General features: G+C 48.6%; 7 protein-coding genes across 7 annotated transcripts; 4 read left to right on the top strand and 3 right to left on the bottom strand.

Moving 5' to 3' along the window:
• Positions 1-640: 640 nt before the first annotated feature.
• On the top strand, positions 641-1276 carry PtrM4_100660 (uncharacterized protein; the record flags this gene model as incomplete). Its single annotated transcript, XM_066107409.1, has 1 exon — positions 641-1276. The coding sequence occupies one exon, from the start codon at positions 641-643 to the stop codon at positions 1274-1276; it is 636 nt and encodes a 211-aa protein (XP_065961858.1).
• An 831-nt stretch (positions 1277-2107) lies between these two features.
• Positions 2108-4551, top strand: PtrM4_100650 (TrpB, Tryptophan synthase beta chain; the record flags this gene model as incomplete). Its single annotated transcript, XM_066107408.1, has 6 exons — positions 2108-2155; positions 2207-2294; positions 2346-2416; positions 2477-2709; positions 2757-4498; positions 4547-4551. The coding sequence occupies 6 exons, from the start codon at positions 2108-2110 to the stop codon at positions 4549-4551; spliced, it is 2187 nt and encodes a 728-aa protein (XP_065961857.1).
• Positions 4552-5968: 1417 nt separating this feature from the next.
• Positions 5969-8170, top strand: PtrM4_100640 (CitT, Di- and tricarboxylate transporter; the record flags this gene model as incomplete). The annotated part of the gene is made up of 4 exons (XM_066107407.1): positions 5969-6700; positions 6757-7101; positions 7155-7716; positions 8025-8170. 4 exons carry the CDS (start codon positions 5969-5971, stop codon positions 8168-8170), a joined length of 1785 nt encoding a protein of 594 aa, XP_065961856.1.
• A 2924-nt stretch (positions 8171-11094) lies between these two features.
• PtrM4_100630 (uncharacterized protein) lies at positions 11095-14124 on the bottom strand (the record flags this gene model as incomplete). The annotated part of the gene is made up of 1 exon (XM_066107406.1): positions 11095-14124. One exon carries the CDS (start codon positions 14122-14124, stop codon positions 11095-11097), a length of 3030 nt encoding a protein of 1009 aa, XP_065961855.1.
• Positions 14125-14440: 316 nt separating this feature from the next.
• On the bottom strand, positions 14441-16326 carry PtrM4_100620 (Med15 multi-domain protein; the record flags this gene model as incomplete). The annotated part of the gene is made up of 2 exons (XM_066107405.1): positions 14441-14496; positions 14538-16326. 2 exons carry the CDS (start codon positions 16324-16326, stop codon positions 14441-14443), a joined length of 1845 nt encoding a protein of 614 aa, XP_065961854.1.
• Positions 16327-22309: 5983 nt separating this feature from the next.
• Positions 22310-22882, bottom strand: PtrM4_100610 (HHT1, Histones H3 and H4; the record flags this gene model as incomplete). Its single annotated transcript, XM_001938868.2, has 3 exons — positions 22310-22413; positions 22462-22644; positions 22693-22882. The coding sequence occupies 3 exons, from the start codon at positions 22880-22882 to the stop codon at positions 22310-22312; spliced, it is 477 nt and encodes a 158-aa protein (XP_001938903.1).
• Positions 22883-23392: 510 nt separating this feature from the next.
• PtrM4_100600 (Dimer-Tnp-hAT domain containing protein) lies at positions 23393-24314 on the top strand (the record flags this gene model as incomplete). Its single annotated transcript, XM_001932040.2, has 3 exons — positions 23393-23503; positions 23549-23888; positions 23941-24314. The coding sequence occupies 3 exons, from the start codon at positions 23393-23395 to the stop codon at positions 24312-24314; spliced, it is 825 nt and encodes a 274-aa protein (XP_001932075.1).
• Between the last annotated feature and the right edge of the window lie 1209 nt (positions 24315-25523).

Below are 25523 nucleotides of genomic sequence, written 5' to 3'. Positions count from 1 at the left end.
AGAGACGTCGACGTCGACATATCGCCTTAGCCGGATCGACATCGAAGGCATTGTGAGTCAGCTTATATCTGATGCTTTATTGAGAGTATCTGGCTGGGAATGAGGGATGTTTCAAGATCTTGTGTAATTGGGAGAATATGATGATCGGTAACACATCGATATGTGGTTATTAGTACACCTACGAAGCATGTAATGGAGAAAAAGGTCGCATGGACACAGTTGAGACGTACCCGAACGAGTCACTTGAATTGCCAACACTCAATCCGACTATGGAAGCCACAGTCGCGACCCTCTCGGATGCCATACAAGCAGACTCTACGAGCAACGTGCAAGTGCGAAGCCTCACCACTAGCTAGCCGCACTTGCCCACGACGACTTGTAAGCTGCCAAGTTGACGTACGGTCCTTCCACAGTACGAATGCAGTTGCCTCTATTACTGGGCACTTGCTGCTAGCGATCCTCCTCAAAACAAACAATTCTCTCAGTTCAATCTCATCGTCTCCATAACAGCTTTATCACAACTCAAGACAACAGCTTTACCACACCTCGAGATAAAGTCTTATCACTACTCGCCGCAACAGTCTTATCACAACTCGCGACAATAGCTTTACCACACCCCGCTACAACAGTCTCGCCCAACATGGAACCCAGAGAACATTTAGACAAAAAGATGCTCAAAGAGATCGACACCAACTTCAACGACGCCATCAAGAAAACCCCGTCAACCCCGTCGACCCCGAAGCATGAGATCGATTCGCTCAGCTCCTGCTGTCCTGAATTTGCCGACCCAGACCGATGCATTGCGCGCTTGCGCCAACACTCGCAAAACGGGGACCCGTGTCTAGCCTGTTCAATAGCACATCCTCGCCTTCTCCGATTGATACACGGTTTCAAGAGCGAAACAAACGACCACATTCTCGCAATCATCGAACGCCAACATACATTCACCATGCCCGGACAATATGCTTGTGTCTCACGCCACCCTCGATACCATTACTTTGATAAGAAGGTGCCCGCGTGGATGGACAAGTTGATCGATGCGAGGATAAACCGCGACGCTGGCAACATCCTCTACAGTACCCAGATCCAATGTCCCACGTTGGCTTGCGAAGAGGAACTCTGCCCGCCTTGCCTATCAGCATTGCGTCTCAGAGCTCCTGAGATGGTCGAAGCGTTATATCAATCGACTGTATATTTCAGCCGGTTCGGAAAATTGGTGCCGACTTGCGGCATACATTCGCCGCCTGGCGAGCATTATAATTTCTCGCCGGCTTGAATGAGAGTGGAAGGAGGAGTGTTGTAGGATAATTAGACCCCGAGTTGGACATTCGTAGAATAGCTACAATACATGGGATGTCATCAATTCAACTTTCAGGTGCCTTGTAGTAAGCAAGTCCATATCCTCTGGAGAAATGCCGCGTAGCTGAACAGGTCTTCTCTAAAACGGGTCGCATATTAAGCGGCACATCATGATGTGTTGCGGTTTGTGAGGCAAGGGTATTGCGCATGTCACGTGCGTTGTCCTGGTGCTCCTCCCTCCCCTCCATGAGCACCTTCTCCCCTCACCAGCATCAGAGATACGTCATGTAAATAGACCCTGATTATGGCTATATATAAGGTGGCCATGACAGCACAACAACAACAGAACACAATATACTCTGATGACTGCCTCGCGCGGTTACACTTTGATTGACTGCATTGTACTGCAACATGATGTCTTTGACTGAAATGGGCTTATGTACGCGTCTCTGTAATATAACAACCCGTTCAATGACACAACCCTCCGTACTACTCGTTGAAGAAACAACACCGCTACTGACTCACACAAATGATGACGTCGACATCAAAAAAGATGCTTTGTCCGGTCTTCTAGAAGGAATGATGTTCGGCGCCCTTACCCAAACCGTGCAGGCTTACTTTCGTACCCCTCGCCGATCGGCCTCACTAAATTGTGAACACAAGACTCATAGCAACTCCCGATTTCTCCGCAACTATACGGCCGGAATAACGTGTGACTCACTGGGGTCTTGCAATCAAAAAGGACACGGGTTCCCTAACTTCTTTCTTTCTTCATACACTCGAAACGAAAAGTCGTCTATTCAGCATCATGGACGGGATTAAGAAGACGTTTGCGCAATGCAAGAAGGAGGGCAGGGTAGGTCGTCGCATCGTCTTCGGATAGAATTATAGCTAATGCGATGGATAGTCTGCTCTTGTCACATATGTGACAGCGGGTTTTCCTACCAAAGAGGAGACGCCCGACATTATGATGGCCATGGAGGCGGGCGGCGCAGGTACGCACAGGATGTAATTGACGCTTGACAACAAACAGCTAACATGAATAGACATTATTGAACTCGGAATGCCCTTTACCGATCCCATTGCCGACGGCCCAGTCATCCAGACTGCGAATACTGTAGGTTGACTCATTCGCCACATTTTGCCTGTAAGCGAATCTGACCCCATGTGTGTATAGCAAGCGCTCAAGAACGGCGTCACCATTGTCGATGTCCTCCAAATGATCCGCGATGCGAGGAAGCGCGGCCTCAAGGCGCCTGTCTTGCTTATGGGATACTACAACCCTCTGCTGAGCTATGGCGAGGAGAAGATGTTGCAGGATGCGAAGGAGGCAGGTGCCAATGGCTTCATTATGGTTGACCTGCCCCCGGAGGAGGCTCTGCGCTTCAGGAACTTCTGCCGCAGCTACGGGTGAGTCGGGTCATTATTCACAGATGGCACGGTATTAACAACCTCAGACTCTCCTACGTCCCATTGATTGCGCCCGCCACTTCTGAGCACCGCATGCGCGTTCTTTGCAAGATTGCCGACTCGTTCATCTACGTCGTATCCCGCATGGGCGTCACCGGCGCTACAGGAACCATGAACGCCGCCCTTCCCCAGCTGCTCGACCGCGTTCACAAATACTCTGGCAATGTCCCCGCCGCTGTTGGTTTCGGTGTCAGCACACGCGATCACTTTGTCAGCGTAGGAAAGATTGCCGAGGGTGTCGTTATTGGCAGCCAGATTATCAACACTCTCATCAAGGCTGCACCTGGTGAGGGCGCAAAGGCGGTTGAAAAGTACTGCGACGAAATTTGCGGAAAGAGCACCCGGGAGACGACTCGCGAGGTCGGCATTGTTGAGGCTTTGAACGAGGCCAAGGAGCCAACTGGCGTGCACGTCGACAAGGTCATTACGGATGCCGACACACCTGACGGCCCTGGTCTGGCTGATCAATTGGAGATGTTGAACACGGATGACTCCAACACACACGAGCAAAACGGGTTTGACGAAAAGCACAAGTTCCCAGCCCGATTCGGCGAATTCGGAGGACAATATGTGCCTGAATCGCTAATGGACTGTCTTTCGGAGCTCGAGGAAGGCTTCAATGCAGCGATTGAAGACCCCAAGTTCTGGGAAGAGTACCGTTCCTACTACGACTGGATGGGACGACCAGGGCATTTGCATCTTGCCGAGCGTCTTACCGAGCATGCTGGAGGTGCCAACATCTGGTTGAAGCGAGAGGACCTCAATCACACTGGAAGTCACAAGATCAACAATGCGCTTGGACAGGTGCTTGTGGCTCGAAGACTTGGGAAGACTGAAATTATCGCCGAAACCGGAGCTGGCCAGCACGGTGTCGCGACGGCTACCGTTTGCGCCAAGTTCAACATGAAGTGCACCATTTACATGGGCGCTGAGGATGTCAGGCGTCAGGCTCTGAATGTCTTCCGCATCAAGTTGCTTGGTGCGCAGGTGGTGGCTGTCGAGGCTGGAGCCAAGACGCTGCGTGATGCAGTCAACGAAGCCATGCGCTCTTGGGTCGTCCACCTCGACACGACTCATTACATTATTGGATCAGCCATCGGCCCCCACCCCTTCCCAACCATTGTCCGCACCTTCCAGTCCATCATTGGAAACGAGACCAAGCAGCAGATGCAAGAGAAGCGTGGCAAGCTTCCCGACGCAGTGGTTGCTTGCGTTGGTGGTGGCAGCAATGCCGTGGGCATGTTCTATCCCTTCTCCAAGGACCCGTCTGTTAAGCTTCTCGGCATTGAAGCGGGCGGAGACGGCATTGACACGGACCGCCACAGTGCAACACTCTCCGCGGGAACCAAGGGTGTGCTCCACGGTGTACGCACCTATGTCCTCCAGAACAAGCACGGACAGATTAACGAGACTCACTCTGTTTCTGCAGGGCTCGACTACCCCGGTGTTGGACCTGAGCTGTCCAGCTGGAAGGACAGCGACCGCGCCAAATTTATTGCGTGCACTGATGCCGAGGCTTTTATTGGCTTCCGTCTCATGTCTCAACTTGAGGGTATTATTCCCGCGCTTGAGACTTCGCACGCCGTCTTTGGTGCCATTGAGCTGGCCAAGACAATGGACAAAGACCAGGATATTGTTATTTGTGTCTCTGGTCGTGGAGACAAGGACGTACAGAGCGTGGCTGAGGAGCTGCCCAAGCTGGGACCCAAGATTGGCTGGGATCTGAGGTGTAAGTTTACTTGATGTCGCTAAAAGTGCAATTGCTAATATTTCGCAGTTTAAACAATGACGTATCTGTTGGTATGACGTAGATGTGTATATAGTGGGACATGAAAATTCAACCAACTTCTACCCGAATCTTTGACTAAATGCAATATATATGTAATGTGATTGATCAACAATGAGGCTCTCATGTTCTAATTGACGATTGGTCAGGCTGCGACGGTGATGCAGGTCGAGGTGTTTTGGCAAGGATGGCGGCGCAGGTGATAGCTAGCCGCGACCAGGGCGGGCCATCGCGTCTGCAGAGACGGAGAGGTGAAATGCTCCGCCAAGCCACAACCAAGTAGGCGGGATGGAGGCGGGATGGATACAGACGCGTGATGAGGGCACAAGACGACGGGTCGGGATGTGGGTTGAGTGTGGTGGTGAAGGGGATGTAAGGAGGGCCAATGAATATACCATGCGGTGGTCGAGGCAAGGCTGCTTGGCCACGTCTTAGACTCGGGCGCATCCACATACTACTCCGGGCAAAAGCACGAGGTCCCACAGCCCACGAAGCATCCCGCATCCCGCGCTAATCGCACATGCTGAGACTTGATCTGGATCTATGCCGCCTCGCCTATTCTGCCGCCACCTGCCACCTGACCGCCCTACGAATACGTGCCCTAGCTCCTCCGTCATAGCGTGCTGTCGCCGTTGAGTGAGTCGACACTCAAAACCCGCCGCCCATCCTGGACGTCTTCACTCCATTCCGTGACGTTGCGCCCGACCAAGCCGTTGAGCTTCAGGAAATTAGACAGTCTACAGATAGACAAACCCCAGCGCGAGAAACAAAAAGAGAACAGAAGCGGCGCGAGAAGCTCGAGCAGCTGCGCGAGGCCGACGAGATGAAGTTCTCACATAGTCTGCAGTTCAATGCGGTACCGGACTGGAGTAACCATTACATAGCATACAGCAACCTTAAGAAGCAGTATGTATATATTTTCCGTGTAGACACCCGCTGACATGTGATTTCTACAGAATATACAGCCTCGAGACCCAGCTCCACCAGAAGAAGGCAAATGGAGACGCGGAGTCATCACCACTCCTGAATGGAGACGCCGACGACCCTGACAAGGTCTTTACCAACACGCTCGACGCCGAGCTCGAACGCGTTACTTCCTTTTACGCCCTCAAGGAGAATGAAATCTACGGGGAAATGGATGCGCTGTTAAAAGACGAGGAGTTATTTGAGGAGCACCAGGAGGACTACAACGAAGAAAATGAGAATGCGCCACCAGGGAGGAAGATGCGCAGCGGAAGCATATTCAAAGCCATAGGATTCAACCGACCGCGAGCCCTCAGCGGCGCCAGCGGACGCTCCACCGACCACGGCGACGACGACGAAGAATCCGACGAGGACCTAGACGAAACAACGCGACTACGTAAGAAGAGTCCCGATGGCCAACACCGGCGGCGCCGCCACACAGAAGAAGACATGGCCGCCTCGCACGCCTCATCGCGGCGCAAAGCCAGCACCGTCTTCGAAGACTACAACGACATGGCCTTTTCCGCCCTCTACGACGAGGGCGTCTCCCTGAAGAAACGCGCCGTATCCGTCTACGTGCTCCTCTGCGAACTCCGCTCCTTTATCCAACTCAACAAAACCGGGTTCGAAAAAGTGCTAAAGAAATACGACAAAATCATGGACCGCAAGCTCAAAAAGACGTATCTGAATAAATACGTTTACCCCGCTTACCCGTTTAAACAATCGACCATGGATGAACTCACCCGCAACCTCGAGCGCATGGAAGCTGCATACGCGCAGATTGGCACAAAAGGCGACATCGTAGAGGCAAAACGGGAATTACGCCTACACCTCCGCGAACACGTCGTGTGGGAGCGAAACACCGTCTGGCGCGAGATGATTGGTATAGAGCGAAAAGCGCAAGCCGCAAACATTGGCATCACGCAGACGCTGCTGGGCCGCGATACCACGGGCGGCAAAGTGCGGCGCCAAGGCGACGAAGTCGAGTCCGATATGAAGGAGGTGGACACGCCGATTGGCCGGTACCGGTGTCCGCAGTGGTTGCTCAGTCGCACGTTTTGGATCTTGGTGGCGTGTATTGCCGTGTTTGTGGTGTTGCTCGTGGTGCCGATTATGGAGATGCCCGAGCAGCAGAATTGTTTGGCTATGGTTGTTTTCGTTAGTTTGTTGTGGGCTACTGAGGTGGGTTTACCGTCACTCTTTCTAACTGGGGTGTTTATGCTAACTTTTCTGACCAGGCTATCCCACTCTTCGTCACTTCGCTGCTCGTCCCTTTTCTAGCCGTTACCTTGAATGTCGTCAGGAGCGATGTTGAACCGCACCGTCGACTGGAGAGTAAAGCAGCAGCGTCGTATGTCTTCTCCGCCATGTGGACACCGGTCATCATGCTGCTACTCGGCGGCTTCACCATTGCAGCAGCCTTGTCAAAGTACAACATCGCGAAGATGATGGCGACGCTTGTGCTGAGTAAAGCGGGGACAAAGCCGCGGACTGTGCTGTTGGTGAATATGTTTGTGGCCATGTTTGCTAGTATGTGGATTAGTAATGTTGCGGCGCCTGTGCTGTGTTATTCGATTATTCAGGTATGTTCCCTCAGAAAAAAAGATGAGGAGCAAGAAGTTCTAATAAACCCTAGCCCATCCTCCGCAACCTCCCCGCAGACTCGGACATGACCAAAGCCCTCCTCCTCGGCATAGCCCTCAGCTCAAACATCGGCGGCGCCGCCTCCCCCATCGCCTCACCGCAAAACCTAATCGCGCTCCAAAACATGGGCCCGGAACCTTCCTGGGGAGTCTGGTTCTTCGTCGCTCTCCCCGTGTGCATCATTTCCATCCTGCTAATCTGGGTCCTACTTCTCGTCACCTTCCAGCCCGGCCGCGGCACCTCCATCGTGCCCATCCGGCCGCTCAAAGACAAGTTCTCTGGCACACAGTGGTTTATCAGCATCGTGACGGTGACGACAATCGCCCTGTGGTGCGTGAGCCATCAACTCGAAGCTACGTTTGGTGACATGGGCGTTGTGGCTATCATCCCCATCATCGCCTTCTTCGGCACAGGCATCCTGACAAAAGAAGATTTCAACAACTTCCTCTGGACAATCATCATCCTCGCCGCGGGGGGGCTCTCGCTCGGTAAATCAGTAAACTCGTCTGGTTTGTTACACACGCTTGCCGAGAGCATCACCGCAGGCGTCCAAGGTATGAGTTTGTACGGCGTGTTGGTTGTGTTTTGTGGGTTGATTCTCGTCGTCGCCACGTTTATTAGTCATACCGTTGCTGCGCTTATTGTGCTGCCGCTAGTGAGGCAGGTGGGGTTGCAGATGGGGGAGCCGCATCCGAATTTGCTGGTTATGGGGAGTGTGCTTATGGCTAGTGGGGCCATGGGGTTGCCTACTAGTGGGTTTCCTAATATGAGTGAGTTTTTTTTCCTTTCTTTCTGTTTGGCTGGGCTGGGTGGCGGTGGGGAGTTGAATGGGTGTAAGATGATATACTAACGTACATGACAGCGGCGATAATGATGGAAGACTCACGAACGGGTCAACGCTACCTTCAGGTTAAACACTTTTTGACGCGAGGTATTCCGGCTAGTTTGATTACTTTTGTCGTTATTATTACCGTGGGGTATGGGTTGATGCTTGCGGTGGGGTTTTAGATGCATATTCGGATTCGTAGAGACAGGAGGGGAGGAGAGGCGGTGAGAAGGAAGGAGGGAGGGAGGGAGGGGTGGGGGTTGTGTAGATTCACCTTTTGTTAAACGTGTAAGCTGTAAGCTTGTAAACTGTAAGCTTGTAAACTGTAAGCTTGTAAACTGTAAGCATCAAGATTGAGGCGTATACGATTAGGCGGATTGGGTAGTTTAGACAAGGGATGGAGGGAGGGGGCAGGTGTAGCATAACTTTGCTCCGCATCCAGAAAGTATGATATTTACATACCTTCTCACTTATTCTTGCTTATCGTTGTTGAGTTTCAGGTTTGGTGTGTAGATGGGGTGGGGTGTGCGATTTCCTGGTTATTGTCCTATTGCTGGTGGGGTGTGGTGTGGTGTGTGGTATGTTGGATATGATTATTGTAGTAGTTAGAAGTTCCGTCTTAATGCTGAGATACAAATCCTACTCTCCCCTCTTCTATACCCGCTTCTAAAGTCACCGCGTCCTCTGTGCACGTCATCTTTGTTTGCATCCATGGCACTGAGATGTGAATCAGTGCCCGGCCTGGAGAAATCCGTACATCTGCTACTTATCCCCCTTTGACGTGCCTTTGCTTCCTTGTAGACCTCGATAGGCGTGCGGTGGATGTGCGATTTCAGAGTCATCGCGCTTTCCCTTTCCTTCTGCGAACGCGGTGGGTTGATGTGCTGTCTTGTTCCTTCTTCGCAAGCTAAGTCAGGCCGTGACGATGATCGAGTATGATTCCTTAACGTGTTCGATGAGGATACCAGCTGTGTGTAAGCCACTGTTTGCAGATACATGTTCCTGGTTTGGCGGATACAGAGGGGCAGTTGGCAGTAGATGGCGACCTCTATGGAGACTTCACGTGTGCCTCTGTATCGCTGACTAGGAGTAGTTGTCTGTCTGTACACAGCTGGTATCCTCTTGGGTGGCTGCCTTCCTGATGCCACGGCCTCCGGATAAGTGGCTCTGTACTCGCTAGACTCCGCAACAATCAATTCAATCCGGTCACTCTCCTAGACCCACTTACCTATCTAGGTAGGGCTTAAACTCCTATAGGTAACTACTAGGCTTAAAGCGGTAATCAATCAATCCAATCTGAACCTTCTAGGACCCACTTAATTGATTGTTGCGGACTGTGGTACTCGCTAATAGGGAGTATGTGTCTGTGAACTGTTGTCTGTACATAGCTGGTGTCCTCCTCGTGGCTGCCTACTTTGTGCCGCGCCCAGCGTGCGCCGTTTGCTCTTCCGTATTGGACCTAATCAGAGCAAGCTTCACGTGCTTTCGCGCGATTCCACGGTGACCAAGTGTGGTGAGTGCAGCCTAGAGCCTGGTCTTCTCTGAGCTTAGCGTGCTTTTGACAGTAAAGAAACTTTCGTCGCACAACCTCTCACTTCTGTTCTCCATCACACACCCAACACAGTCGACCGCACCCGTACCTGCACCCTTGCTCGAACTCGTTCTTGCACTCGTGCATTCGTCTGAGTAGTGTGATCGGCTAGGCTCTACCGCCTGTGAACAGTAGATAGGCGGGAGCCCGAAAACTCTCAATCAGTTAAGCCCAGGTTCCGAAAAACCTTTCTCTCTCAAATCTGACAATCCGGTTCCCTTTCGAGGAGTGCTGGTGCGTTAGGACTTTGTCATTCTTCGGAAAACAGGATAATTACGGTGCGGTTTTCGACGTAGTCTCCGGGCTACGCGGATCTGATATCGCCAGTATCACTAGACATATCTACTCTCAATGAGACATACACCCGAACAAGTTACCTGCCGTGGCTTTTGTCGGAACATGCGCGTACAGCCAGCCCGGCGAGTTTTTCCGGGCCGGAAGCTTGGACCACTAGTTAGACCAAGCTTCCCGCTTAGCTCGCAACCGTACATATGGAGATCTCTCCATCCAGCTCTTGCTCACTACTAATCAAATACTATACACTTTGTTCGTTGCAACGACTGCTAGTATTCGACACCTTTGCCGTGTCAACATTAATGAAGTACGAAAGCTGTTGACACGGCAAAGGTGTCGAATACTAGCAGTCGTTGCAACGAACAAAGTGTATAGTATTTGATTAGTAGTGAGCAAGAGCTGGATGGAGAGATCTCCATATGTACGGTTGCGAGCTAAGCGGGAAGCTTGGTCTAACTAGTGGTCCAAGCTTCCGGCCCGGAAAAACTCGCCGGGCTGGCTGTACGCGCATGTTCCGACAATTAAATAGCTGACAGAACATGTATTATTATTATTATTATTATTATTATTATTATTATTATTATTATTATTATTATTATTATTATTATTATTATTATTATTATTATTATTATTATTATTATTATTATTATTATTATTATTATTATTATTATTATTATTATTATTATTATTATTATTATTATTATTATTATTATTATTATTATTATTATTATTATTATTATTATTGTTGGAAGGTCTATAGCACTAGTGCTGAAAGGAAATAACGATAACTAGGAATGCATTCTGTTCGGTGATGGTGATTGATTTATTACGAACACAGCTTGTTGGAAGGCCTTGTACGATCGTACGGTGAATAACAGTAGCTAAGGTAATCTTGTGTATTGGTATTCTGGTGTATGATGATTCTACGAATGTGGGGGCTACGAAGGTATACATAGCGTTGGGTCCGAGTTGGGCCGAAGTAGGATCGAGGCGGTACATTGGGCCTTATTAGGCGACACACCGTGTGTATGCCGACACAGCTGCTACGAAGGTATACCTAAGCTCTGCGCAAGGTGGGCCGAAGTCGGGCCGAAGTGTCCAGCAGCCGACGTCTCTACCGATACTCACGATCCGACACTGGAAGTCTTTTCTTTCTGGGTAGCTAGTAACTCTGCTTGTATCGGTAGTGACAGTATGTGTTGATGGTAACTGTGTGTAGCATCAACCATCAAAGCTTGTCGGCCTCTGCACCCATCCCTCTACTCGGACTGTCAGCTTATTGCCGTCAATAAAGCGTTCAAGAGCGCGGTTTGGCGATGCCTTGGTGAAGGCGTCTGCAGGATTGTCTTCACCATTGATCCAGCGGATCTCCGTGATCTCGCGACGCTCATATGATTGGCGCAGCGCCATGATGTCGATCATGAGACGCTTTTCCTTCGTCGTCCCAAGCTTTACTAGGCACTCGTACAAGGAGTACGAGTCTGTACAGATAACCAAGGGAATTGCAGGTAGTCTAAGTCGTTCTGTAACTATCCTCAGCGTGGTTGCAACTGCAATGCCTATGTCAAAGCCGTTGACCATGCCGTAGATCTCTGAGGCCAGTACGCTCCGTGTGATGCGCTTGCATTTTGTAGAGCTGTAGTGGATCACGTTGCCCTGTATTGTGAAGATGTTGACGTCAATAGACTCGTTGACGAGCATAAGGACAAAGCCTAGCTGTGAGCTGAGGTCCTTGTTGTTGGCAAAGGAGCCATCCACAAAGACCATCAACTTGGCCTCCATAAGATTGACAGTGACGTAGCGCAGGCCACGATCGAGATTCTCCATCTGCCATTTCAGGCGTTTGTTGAGTGCCTTGATGTCCTCGTCTGATGGTTGCTGAGCTTGAGCAGCGACGGACAGGTCAAATGACGCCTCTGGTTGGCATGTTGATGCGATGTACGCTCCGCGGGCGCGCTGCTCGGTGTACTGTTGCGCGCGGTCGGGTGCCCTGATATCCACAAGCCTGATCCTTCCTCCTTGTCCTTTCTGCCTAAGGGTCAAGACTCTGCTGGCGTCCATCGTGAGTGTACATCCATTGAAGTCTAACTGCACTTCTGGTGTCAGCCTTGCTTTTGGCTTTGACCTGAACTCTGCCTTCTGGATCTTCTTCTCTTCACGTGACGAGAACGCTGGTGTCCCGAGCATGAGAGTGTCGTCTGTCTGCATGCCAACGATGCCGAAGATGCCTGCGTCGTCTCTGTTCGTGATCAATAGGCATGGGTCGTACGTCGATGTTGCCATGTCCAGTTCCTTGCAATGGTGTCCGTGATACGTTGTCCACCAGTGGACTCCTGCCTCAGCGATTCCATACAGCGGCTTGATCACATGGAGTAGCGTGCCTTCTGGATATCGATGGACTAGCTCAGTAGGAAGATGTGCGAGTATCGTCCTCTTCAGGGCTGTCTGCGCCTGGGGATACGCCTGCGTAATGTCACGGAGCTCGATGTTCATTCCGCGTTGTACCATCTCGGGCGCCAGCGACATAATCAGGCGCTGGCTACATCGCTGTATGGTTGGAGATTGCGTCAGAATAGTCTCCTTGCCGTGGTCCTGGTAGCCTTGGATAACTAGGCGGGATTTCTCATAGGGCTTGGTTGTCTTTCCCTTGACCTCACGTACTAGGCGTGACTTGAAGATCCGGATCTTGCTGTGTAGCCTCTCGTCGTATTGCTCAAATTTAAAGACTCCACGACCTACGAGGTCGCTGATCTCTTGGTCATCAGACGCTTCAAAGGGGGCGCCTGAGGTTGTGATCACTCCATCGTTACGTAGCTTGATAGCTAGCTCAAGATCGTCCTGCTCCTTCTTGGTGATGTACGCGTGCGCCTTCCGCTTGTTCTTTGACCCTGGAGGGCGGCCTCTCCTGCGTGGTTGCACTGCCGGTGGTACTGCTACCGGCTCATGCGGCTCATTCGGCGCGTGTGGCGCATCGGGGTCGCTCCAAAGGTGGTCCGGTCTGTAGTATGGCTTGACGACAGTGGATCTGAATGTCGTTGGACCATTGACCATGTCAACAGTGACGTTGTGGCCATCTGTACTGGCGATCTTGTACGGGCCATTCCAGCCATCACTCTCTCTCCATACTAAGACTTCGCTCTGGAGTGGGAGCGCGAGCATGTCTGCAGTGGCTGGTCCATTGCGGGTGTTCAAGGCGTCTGCAACTTGGTGCTCTGCCGTGATCTTGCGTAGGGCTTTCGTCGCCTTTTGAATAGCCTCGCTGCGCTTGACCATTGACGGGGATGGCGGTGACTCTGCAGTCATTCGTGGGTACGCTCCAAAGACCAGTAGCGTCGGGACTAGTCCATCGGGGCCAGCAGTATCGTTGACAGCCTTCACAGCCATCTGGAGAATCGCGTCGTCGGACATAGTGTCAGTGAGTTCTGCATAGAGTATGTCCCATGCGCGGCGTAGAGGTGCATGGTACCTCTCAGTTTTGCCGATAGACCAGTGCGCCTCCGTAGGTACTTGCTTGCATGTGACTCCCATGATCTTTGCTTCTGCGCGGAACTCTGTGCTTGCAAAGTTAGTGCCTGCGTCATGCGTGATAATGTCTGGTGGTCCTTGATACGTGTCGATCCATAGTATCCGCAGTGCTTGCCATGTTTCTTTAGCTGAGATAGCGCTAAGGAACCTCGCGCCTTGAAACGCTGTTGAGGAATCGACCACATGCAGTACAGGTTTGTTGCTCAGGTACATCACATCCACCAGGATCTCATAGTTGAAGTGGTGATCATCCTTGAGAGTGAATTTGAATCGGCGCGGTGCGGAGCTGTGGAGCTGGCAGTGGTGGCAGAACTTAGTGACTTCTTCTAGGGTTCTTTCTTCGAAGTCGTTATAGCCAGCATCCTTTAAGAGCTTAACAAGTCGCGTGACAGCTGGGTGTCCAAATCGTCGATGGAGCCGTCGCAACTCTGTCTCTGTCAGGAACACAGTTGCTCTCTCTCTTTTGTTCAGATGGAACCAAGGATGTCCCCATTTGCGAATCACCGGGATGTGTACGTCACCCTGGACTAGCTCATCTGTGGTGTTGTTAAAGTAGACCTTTAACCTGTCCATGTCTGCAAGGCACAATAAGAATGGTGTAGGTGCGTCAAGCACCTCAAAGTTGATCGTCCCAATGTCTGTAGAGACCTGTGCAGTGCCAATAGATGATGTAGCCTCGCCCTTGCCGAATTTGATAGATGCCTTTCCTGCTGTAGACGTATCCATCCTAACTGTAGGATCTTCCCTTGTGAGTGCAAGGTACTGCTCCTTGCCAACTGTGGATACGTTGGCAGCGCCTGTATCCGGTAGGATCCCTTGGTACACAGATCTTGTGTAGCGGTCTTCAAGCAGGAACTGTGACGCTGGCGCTGATGGCGCGTCTTGGCGGTATACGTCGTCGCCAGAGATGTGGTGCAAGAACGCCTGATCTGCAAGGCATTGCTCCGTGAAAAACTGCTGTTCAAGGTATGCTTCCGCGACGTCGTCATCGTCGTCATCCTCGCAGTCTTCCTCCTCTCTCCATCCTCTCTGATTGTACTGGCTAGTGTGCTCGATCCCTTCGTATTCTGCAAGATGTACGGAGAAGTCCTTGGGGGGCTGTGTACCTGTAAAGTATAGCGTAGAGAAGAACTGTGTACGGGCAGCCTTGCGCTCTTCGTCTGTGTGGTTGGTAGACCAGCATCCTTCCTTCTGGCAAACAAAGCATTTCTTCCTCCAGCGAGGCTTAAATCCTCGTCCGTTGTCGTCGCGCTGCTCGCCTCCTCGATATGCTCCTCTAGATCCGCCTCTGAATCCTCCTCCACCTCGAGATCTACCTCGGATTCTTCCATTGCCGTTGTATCGGCGATCTAAGTAGTATTGGTCCTCTGTGACCATCTGGGTAGTGTGTTGCCGTGCAAGGTGTGTCTCAACTGCAGAACGTAGGTCTGAGAAGAGTCCTTCACAGATTGTGGCTGGTTTGAACAGTGCCATCTCAAGCTCTGGTACTCCTCGGCAGGCATTGATGACAGTGGTACGTAGGGCATCCTCGCCCTCAAAGTTCTTGCCAAGGGCACGCTGGCATAGCTGCAGCTTGTCAAGCAGGATCTGCAGAACCTCGTGTAGTCCCTTGTCGGGGTTCTCTGTGCGGGTGCGAGCGAAGGTTGTAGTCGTCCAGTCTGTGTAGTAGTGCTGGTGATGGACGTCATGGTCGAAGTGGTTTTTGATTGCCATGTACGCATCAGCAAAGCTGTCATCTCTCTCTACAACCTGTATGTAGAATGTCTCTGCACGTCCGGTAAGGATACGGGGAAACACTGCGTGAAACTGCTCTTCTTGGATATCTACCTGCCAGCAGATGCTGAAGAAGATCTTGATCTTATCGTCTAGGAGATCGTACGCATTCCCTGTATACTTGTTGCTATTGTCCCATAGCTTAGAGAACTGCGTGATCGTATTAGCGTCGAGTCGATCGTTGCGGGACCATCGCGGCGGTAGCGTCTTGTACGGGTCGTATGGTAGTTCGGGTGGTCTGTTAGGGACGCGGTTCGTTGGCTGTTGCGGAAATGGCGTGACTTCGCGATATGCAGTCGCTGGCGGCCGTGTCTGTAGTTGCGCACGCCCTTGTTGCGGCTGCGCGGCCTGCTCCCACAGTTGTCGATGCTGAGGCCCTTCCAGCGTACCGCTCATGTGTAGCGGCTGTTGTGGCTCTATTGTTTGGGAACGGCTCTGGACGCCTTGTCTCACTCTATACTGCTCTTGTTGCTCGCCCTGCGACGGTCGTTGTAATTGCGACGGCTGTGGTACTTGCGGTGGCTGTTGTAATTGCGGCGGTTGTTGTAATTGCGGCGGTTGTTGTACTTGCGGTGGTTGTTGTACAGCTGGATAGACTGTGTGCTGAGTGTCCTGTTGGCGTTTATTGCTCTGCTGGCGCTGGTACGCTTCGGACTGTTGGTCGAATTTCATGGCTCGAAACTCTGCTGGTTCCCATTCAAGAGTATTCTCTATACCTAGAATGTTGTAGAGAGAGTCCGCCACCCTGGCGTGATTGTTGCCAGTGTATACTCCCCGGTGTCGTAGCACACTCTTAAGAGACCTTAGTGTACCACGCTCAACCTTGCTAAATAGCTCCTTCGTCCATCCTTCAAAGTCCCATTTGTAGTCAATGAAGAGGTCATCGTCCCAGGCCATTGACACATTGTAGTCGTGGATAGCTTTAGCGACCCACGTTGTTGCGTGTGTCTCATTTGCGTCCGCCGGTGCGGGTACACCCCAGAGAGCTGTATTGATGACCTTGAGTGCAACTGTGTATGGACAGTTTTCCATAAGTTGTTCCGCGGTAAATTTGGCCCATGGTGAGTCTAAGAGGTGTTCTGATTGCTCATTCTGTAGTTGATTCTGAGCTTCAGCAGAGTCTGCAGAGCTTATTTCGCTTTGGTTATCCGCCATCTTGCTAGCGGGTGTTGACGCGTTGTCGGTGTTGTTGTCTCGCTGGTTGGTCGTGCCAGCGCTTGTTGTTGTACGTGATCGGATCGTCCGGAGACGCTCGTACGGTTGAGTTGTATTGCGTTGCTGACGCGCTCTGTGTTCGCGGATTAAGCTAAACCAGCAGCTGTAGAGGGAGGTTAAGAGTGCTTTGTGTTATCTCTGCCTCGCTCTGTTCTTAGCACAGAATCTTCTCCCGGGAGTATAACGTCGTGCGTCAGGGAGTTCGTCGAAGATGCGGTCTGTCTCTTCTACCTTGCTGTCTGTGATCGCCTTAAGCAATCACTGATCAGTGTTGGAAGGTCTATAGCACTAGTGCTGAAAGGAAATAACGATAACTAGGAATGCATTCTGTTCGGTGATGGTGATTGATTTATTACGAACACAGCTGCTACGAAGGTATACCTAAGCTCTGCGCAAGGTGGGCCGAAGTCGGGCCGAAGTGTCCAGCAGCCGACGTCTCTACCGATACTCACGATCCGACAATTATTCCATTTAAGACCTTTTTCAGTCAGAGACTATGTAGGACTGGGCCGGAGGCCGTTCTATCTGGTTTTGTTTATCGTACATTTTGGGTGTTTGTTTGGCTATGGCAGTTTAGGCTTGCTTCTAGCTAGACTCGGTGTCTAGCTGGTGCCTGGTGCTAAAGAGCAGTTTGGTGAATAGAAAGAGATGTATCAGCGGGCTCTTATGGCAAAGGAGAAGGCAGTGTTTTTAGTTTTATACAGTGTCTCTCTGTGTGTCGTCTAGCAGCTGTCCTTAGTACCATTTTCTTGTTCCTATTCTAGTGCTAGTAATAAAAGCTAAAGTGGCTTCTATACCAGCGCTAGTATAGAGAAGTAGTAGTAGAGTAGCTAGTTGGTGATTGATTGCTTGTATGAGAGTTTTTCTTTCTGTTTTGTATAGAGAGCATTGTAAAAGTAGGTGCTCTAGTGTTTAGGTGTGCGAGCAGCTGCGGAGATCAGATTCTATTTTCTTGAATCTCTTTAAATAGGACCTAAAGTATCCGTGTCTTATTTTAAGAGCATAGAAGGCGCTAGAGATTTCTCGATTAGTGCTGCGTGGTATTTGGATTATTTTTTGGATTTTGAGTGGGAATTTTGCTGAGTAGGTCTTTTTGTTTAGAGTGGTTGCTCTTGTTTTGTATTTTTGGTACTCTTGGCGTTGTTTAGTTTATTCGATCTTTTTAATAACAGTGCCTAGGTAGGCAATGCTTTTTGTTGATGATTGTGGGACTTCTTTAGCAGCTTCTTTTGCAAGATAGTCTGCTCTTTCATTCCCTACTATGTCTGTGTGTCCGGGTGCCCACAGTAAGTGGATAGTAGCCTGTTTTTGTCGGATTATTTTTGCTGCTTTTAGGCATCGTAGTTGCTATTGTTGCCCTGGGTTATCTAATAGGTTTTTAAGCCTATAGATTGCTGCCTAATTGTCTGCGTAGATCTCGAATTCTTGGTCTCTTGTAGCTGTCTTTGCTGCGTATTTAAAAGCTAGAGTAATGCCTTCTAGTTCACCGTTGTAAACTAGTTAGTATTCCCCTATATTAGTCTTTTCTGAGTAGATCTCTTGCTGGGTTGAGTTGTAGGCTTACGCTGGTAAATGGGTCGGGGTTGGGTTGGGGTTGGGTTACCTTAATAGGTAATGACTAGGCTAACTTGGAACTAGTCATTACCTATTAAGGTAACCCAACCCCAACCCAACCCCGACCCATTTACCAGCGTATGTAGGCTACGATGCTAATACCTATACTATTTCTATCTTTTATTTGTGAGGCGTCTGAGTAGATTGTAGTGCAGTTATCTAGCCTAGTTTTAATGTAGGCCTTATGCTTAATTGCTTCCTCTTCCTTGCGTTTTTGTGAGATTGTTATTTTGTAGTTAGGCGTATCCTATGGTCTAAACTAGTATAGGATATTCTGTTCTGTATCTCTTTTGTTATTTTTAGGAATTAATTCGATAATAGCTTATAGCTGTTGGTGTTGGTCTAGCTTTTTTGTTTGTTAGGGGTTTGTTAATTGTATCTAGGTTATTGCATTAGCAATTGGGTGGGTACTAGCGAGCAGGTTTGCTCTTCTTGCGTAGTTCTAGATAGTTGTGTTGAGTCTAATTGCTAGTGGTGGTAGGCTAGCTTCTATGCTTGTTGGAACGGCTGGTGCAGTTCTAAACACTCCTAGAATCTTTCGGTATACTAGGTTGTGTAGTGATTGTAGTATTAATGTAGCGTATAGTTAGTTTTACTAGTAGATTTGCGCTCCGTAGTCTGACATGCTAGTGTTACGATTGCAAGGAGGAGGACAAGCAACAACGGCAGGACAACGTTGAAGGCGGGGCACAGCGGGTAAGCTTGTGCCGCGCAGTCACGTGACCTGCCCTCCAACCTTGGCATGACCGCCATGGAGGGCACGACCTCCACGGAGGGTGCGACCTCCATGGAGGGAAAGGCCACAATGGAGGGCACGCTTATTATATAACAGTAGGCAATGAGCCCTTACGGTTCATTGTGTTCAACTTCGAAATCTAAGGATTAGTACTTGATTCTCAACTCCCCGTATATTACATCGATCTACCAATCGTGCTATACATCCTCGTGTCCATCGCATCACTCCATCCCCGAGAACCAACCCAAGATCATCTTCGGACGACCTTCACAGCTAGTTACACATGCTAGATATAGTTGCTGGATAGCGTGTGTTGATAGGCCGAGTTTAATGTTTGCTAGTCTTCCTAGTCTGTAGAAAGCTTGTCTAGCTTGGCTTACACGTATAGACACATGTGATTTGAATAATAGTCGGTTGTCTAGATAGATACCTAGCCACTTGACAGTGTCTTTGTGTTCTATCCGGTCGTTGTTTGGGAGTATGAGGGCTCTTTCTATCCTCTCCTTCTTAGCGGTGAAGTGGATTAGCTCTGTTTTAGATGTGTCGAAGATAATGTCTAGCTGCTCTCCCTTGGCAAAGAGTGTAGCTATCTCTTTTTGCAGTGCTCTTATGTTTTTCTTTAGAGAGGTTGATGAGGTAGTAAGAGATAGGTCGTTGATATACGATAGTTGAAAGCTTTGTAAGGCTAGGAATAGGTCTCGGATATAGATAAGGAAGAAGATTAGTGATACTGGGCTGCCTTGTGGGATGCCTGCTCTAATCTTGCTAAATTCTTCAATCTTATTATCGAATGCTAGTCTTAGGGTCCTGTTAGAGAGAAAGGATTTCGCCTAGCAAATTAAGCTAATTGGGAGTCCAAGTTTCTTAAGTTGGTCTAGAAATTGGTTGTGTATGACGTGGTTAAAAGCTCCTTTGACGTCCACAAACACTGTGGAAGTAATTTGGCCTTGCTGTTTTTTGTGTTGAATCTGGTCTACTAGGAGGAGAGCGGCGTCTATTGCAGATTTCTTGTTTCTACCTCCAATTTGTGAGGAGTGTAGGAGGTTTGTGGTTTCTGCTAGACTAGCTAGTCTTTTGGCGATAATTCTCTCTAGTACCTTCCCTAGGCTGTTTAAGAGAGTAATTACTCTATAAGCTTTCGGGAGAGAGTAGTCTAGTTTGGATGGTTTTTTGAGAATTGCTCCTGTAGCTGCTTTCCAGCACCGAGGGTGGTATCCGTAATTGAACAAGATTGAGTAGGCGATGAAGAGGATCTCTGGGTTGAACTTAAACGTAGCAGTTATAATATCTTGAGTAATGGCGTTAGGCCCTGGTGTACTACTTTTAACTTTACTAGAACAGGCTTGTTCTAGTTCAGAAATTGATAGTTGCGGCCAGTCCCAAATGCTCTCTTGATAGTTTAGAAAGCTTGGTAGTTCTGCTGTTGGAGGAGGAGGGAAAAGTGCTTTTCTAAAGGCCTTGCACTTTCCTTTGAATGTTTTCTCTAGTATCTCTCCATGGATAGGTGGGATCTTTTCGACCTTTTGATCCTTTGTGTATGCCATAGCTTTGTAGATAGACTGTGGGGTTTCTTGTTCTAGAAAGCTATTCCAATGTCTCTTCTTGGCATCCTTGATTGCTCTTGCGTAGGTGTTCCGCGCTATTAAGAAGTCTTTCTTGAATAGATATGCCTCTTGGATGGACAACTGTTGCAATTGTTGTGTGTAGACTCTTTAGCAGTAAGTAAGCTCTCTTCTTAGCTTAGTAAGCTCCTAGTTCCACCAGGGTTTTAGTTTAGGACCTAGTTTGACTTTTAGGATTGCTTTGTCAGCTGCTAGTTAGATAACTTACGTAATTGCTTCCCCTATCTCCTCTAGTATGCTTTGAAGCTCCTGGTCCTCTTCTAGAATTAGATTCTTGCAATCTTGTTTTCTAGGGTCGTTTATCTCGCTTATGTGCTGTAGCGTGATGTTGTTTTGAATAGCCTCGTTTAGGGTTTTTTGAAATAGTGGCTAATCCGCCTTTTTTGTGTTAAACTTGCGTTGGTTTATTAGATTGTCTACTTAGTCGGTGTCTGATCGAATTGAGAAGAGTAGGCCGTAGTGGTTAGATCCAGTCTCTGTAGTGACTTGCCAGTCAATAGCTTTGTCAGCTAGGTCTGGGGTAACTAGGGATAGGTCTAAAACTGATTCTCTTGATAGGTGCGGCCTAAAGAAAGTGCCCGTTCCTGGTGTGTTTAGAAGGCTAAGGTTTTGGCTTTCTATCCATTCTACAAATCGGGGTGCTCCTGGGCTCGTCGATGTGCATAGTGGGTCCCACTACGGGTGGTGCTCATTTGCGTCTAGGAGTAGAATAGATAACTCTAGTAGTCTTGTGTTTGTGTTTAGAAGAACTCTTAGGATAGTCTTTATATCTCCTATACCTCTCTCGTTGTATAGGTTAAAGATATTAAACTTATAGTTTCCTTTCTGTACTACTAGTGCTATAGCGTCTAGATCTGACGTGAAACCTTGTAGTAGGTAGGTTTCTGCTAATAGCGTTCTAGAGATATAGAATAGCACTCTAGGGCGGAGTTTTGGTTCGGATTGTGGGAGAATTTGGAGGTATGCTGCGTGGCTAGTGGACCTAGTATCAGCGTAGTCGTTGTTTCTTGTTAGTGTGAGCTAAGGCTCTTGGACTGCAATTATATCAACCCTTAGTTCGACAGCTAGTTAAAGAGTAGACTCTGTAGCCTAGATACTCTTATTCAGATTCGCTTAGAGAATCTTAATGCTGTCTAACATTCTGTTGTATATTGGTTCTCCTTGTTTATTATAGCTGCGAGGACTTCACAGTCTCTGCTATTAGCAAAGTGAGGTTCTTTGCAGTTTGAGCATTTTGGAAGTGTATGGATACAAGGCTTCCCACTTGTCGTGCAGGTGGAGCATTTATGCTGCGATGTAGGGTGGGTCCCCGCACATAGCTAGCATGCTGTTTAGTTCCGGCATTTAAGCTTTGTATAGCCAAAGCCTTGGCAGTTGTCGCATTAGGTAGTAGCTGGAATACTTCTATACTTTTTAGTACGGAGGCTCTCTCCAAGGATGATAATCCTCGATCCTAGTTTCTTTGCTTCAGCTTTTGTTTTAAAAGCAATAACAATAGAGCTGTTTTGCTTGTTCTTCTAGTCTTTTGTAAGCTAGTAGGAGTTACTAACTATTTGTAGTCCTTTGTTGTATATAGGGATTTCAGTTTGAAGGATTTCTAGCGTGTCTGCTCCTTCAAAGGTTGTAGGTACGCTGGCAAATGGGTCGGGGTGTGGTTGGGGTTGGGTTAGAAATTTTGCGACCCCAACCCAACCCCAACCCATTTGTCAGCGCCAAGCTTAGGGTTGGGTTGGGGTTGGGTTGGGGTTGGGTTGGGGTCGCACGGACCATGGGTTAGGGTTGGGTTATAGTAAAAAAATTGCAAGATGTATAATATAGATTTCAATAAAAGAAAAGTTTATATAGTATCACAGTAGATTAACACAGTGTAGCATTAACTAGTTTCATTTATAATATACAGAGGCTTCGCCAGCTAGCATTTAAGCACGTGTATCTAGATATATCTTATAATCTAGAGAAAAGCTAGTAACTCGCGCGCAAAGTAGCGCCTAGCCAATTGAGAATCCTTCTCTTGAATAGTAACCCTCTTTGCGTGAATAGCATTGATGTTGCAGTCTATAAAAGTTATTAAATGAAAAATAGTATAGGGTAGATAGACTATACCCTCAAAATAACCAACTAAGAAAGCTTCTGTAGCTTCCTGAAGAGCTTCGATTGCAGATCGTTGAAAGCGGATATCGGCCTTGTGCACCTGTGCAAATTCGCGCACTACGCGGGAAAAGGGGAGTTTTCGCAAGAGTAGTTCAAAACCTCTCTGGTATCTCTTGATTTCCCGTAATGCGACAGCTAAGCTAAATTAGAAAATAGCTGTGATAAACGACTGTGATAACCTACTGCCTGCCTTAAACTTGCGCTTCTTCTTAACAGCTACAGGTGCCTTTCGCGTAGACTTTCCTGCTACTTGACGTCTAGCCTTACTAGCAAGGGCCTTCTGAGCCGGCTTGCCGCCAGTAACTGTCTTGCCATCAGGACCACCCCGGCCGGCTTTACCGGTGACCTTAGGCCGTGGTTTTGTCCTTGCCATTGCGTAGTAGAGTAGATGATGAACGTAGGCGACGTATGTGATTAATTACTGTGATAAATGTGGTCGACAATTAAGAAAGTAGTAGGCTGAAAGAGTTAGGTAGCTGGAAAGTTTGGGCGACGGCAATTTCCCGATTTCCGCACTAGTAAAGGCAGCAGCGCACGGACTGCATGACGTAATTTGCTGTTTCACGATCGCATACAACCATTTCTGTTGCAAAATCAGTAGCGAGCATATCATACAAACGTGTTAAACTGCTGTGATAAACGCCGAGCTCGCGCATGCGTACAGCCCAAAAATGAAGGAATCATCGATGTGTTGATCATTTTGGGTAATTTCCGCGTTTTCGCGCTAGCGCAGGCAGCAGCGCACGGACCATTTCTAGGTGAGCATAATGCTGTCTACCCATTTCTCCAGCCCCTGACGCCCAGTAACTCCCAACACCTAATAACTCTCTTTACTACATTGAAAACACCCCATTTACAACAGCGCATTATCACAGTCCCCGCCATGCCTGTCGCGAAAGAGCAAGTCGGCGACGTACCTGAAGGCCTAGTTCCAGCCATCAAACTTGAACCTCCGCCTGGGTTCGAACAAGATGAGTGGGAGCAGCTTACCGATGTAATAATCACAGCCATTTATCACAGCTTATGCTAATATAAGCAGGGATTTGCGTGTGAAGCTGACGAGATTGACGGTATCTTAGATCAAAGAGGTAGTGGGGGTTCACGAAAAGGCCGACCTATCAATTTGAGCGTCCCCTATACTGGCTCTCTGAGTGGTAGCGCCCGTGCTATTGCTCAACGTGAACGCAAAGCTCTTTTCGATAAAGAGGAGAAGGTACTTGAAAGCGTTAGAACAGCCGACCGCTCCGCGAAGTACCAACTGAAGAAATCGCTTTTGCAACAGCCTAAGTATAAATTAGCAAATAGTGCTAGACAGGCTAAGCTGCTAGAGAAAGAGTGGGATATACTTTCAGAGAAGCGGTTTACCCAGAAAAAGTCTGGTAAGTTATCACAGCTGTTTATCATAGACATCTGCTAATAGACTATCCCAAGTGGCGAAGGATATACTAGCAATACCAATTGCTCAGGTTGGGGTTGAAAGAGTTTTCAATGTTGCTAAGGATGTTATTGGTAGTCGGAGGCACCGACTATCTGCCCGGACAATACAGCAGATAATGGTTCTTAAGGATACAATATCTCAAGAGGAAGAACAGGGTCTAGACTACCTAGTTGCTCAATTAGGGGAGGATGGAGAGCCAATTGACGAGGTTAATGATCTTTTTGAGCTTCCAGCCTCGTTAGAGCATACCTTCGATATAGATGAGGAGAACCAGACTACAGAAGAAGAGTCGGAGGAAGAGGTCCAGGAGGAGCGTCAATTGCCACCTCGAAAGCGCCAGCGTCCTCAGCGCTACCGTGATAATTAGCTGTGTTAATATATCTCGTTTTATGTATCTAATATATCATCAACGTGTACACATTATCTTAATTAAGTGTTGTTCCGTTAAAGTACCCAAAAAATATAACCCAACCCCAACCCAACCCAACCCAACCCAAGCCCAACCCTACCACTTGGTCTGTGCGACCCCAGCCCAGCCCTAACCCATGGTCTGTGCGACCCCAACCCAACCCTAACCCATGGTCTGTGCGACCCCAACCCAACCCCAACCCAAGACTGGGTATACCCAACCCATTTGCCAGCGTAGTTGTAGGGACGTTGTGGACTATGACTTTTGTCCAAGATTCTAGTGGTTAAGCGTGTTTGATGTTAAAGATGTCTATCTAGATGTTGGATTGCTGGAGAAGGAATTCTCTAGAGTATCCGCTTGTAGTAGTAAGTATAAGGTTGTTTCTCTTACTAAGAGCTGCTAGTTGGATAATAGGTCCTGCAATGCCAGCTTTTTGGAATGCCTCGTTGATTTTGTTTCGTGCTTAGAGCGGGTTAATGGTTTAGTTTTCCTCTATTATTATTATTATTATATTTCCATTAGAGTCCTGTATCAGTCGGTGACTATGTAGGACTTTGGCTAAGCCGTTCTATGTATAATGGTCGTTGTGGAGTTTCTATGGGTCTTGTACAATTTGGGTGGTGTTTTGCGTACTCCAATTTCAGAGCTAGTCTTCCATTGGCGCGGGTGCTAAAGAGCAGTGTGGTGAATAGAAAGAGATGTAGCAGCGGGCTCTTTTAGATAAGGAAATATTGTTTTTGTAGTTTTATACAGTGTCTGTCTGTTCGGTGGTTTGCCCAAGGTGCCATTTTCTCGTGCCAATCCTAGTACTTGCAATAAAGGCTAGAGTAGCTTTGATGCCTGTCTTTGTTTGGAGGAGGAGTGGGAGGGTGATGGGTCTGTGTGGTATTGCTTCTTTGAGTGTATTTCGATGTGTTTTGTACTGTTTGCAATCTAGAAGTAGATGCTGTGGTGTTTGTGGTTTGTAGCATATACATAGATTGCAGTCTCTCTTGTTGAATCTCTTAAGGTAGGAGTTGAAGTATCCATGTCCTAGCTTGAGTGAGTAGAACGCGCTCGAGATTTCTCTTGGTGTTCTCTTCGGGACTTTGATTGTTGTATGTGTGTTGAGCTTGAAGATCCTTGAGTAGGAGCTTCTGTTTTTGGCAGACTCCGCAACAATCAATC

This window comes from Pyrenophora tritici-repentis, chromosome 5 (assembly GCF_003171515.1).
Source record: "Pyrenophora tritici-repentis strain M4 chromosome 5, whole genome shotgun sequence".
Taxonomy (NCBI): domain Eukaryota; kingdom Fungi; phylum Ascomycota; class Dothideomycetes; order Pleosporales; family Pleosporaceae; genus Pyrenophora; species Pyrenophora tritici-repentis.
The sequence above is the reverse complement of the archived record's forward strand: the minus strand, read 5'-3'. Positions and strand labels throughout refer to the sequence as shown.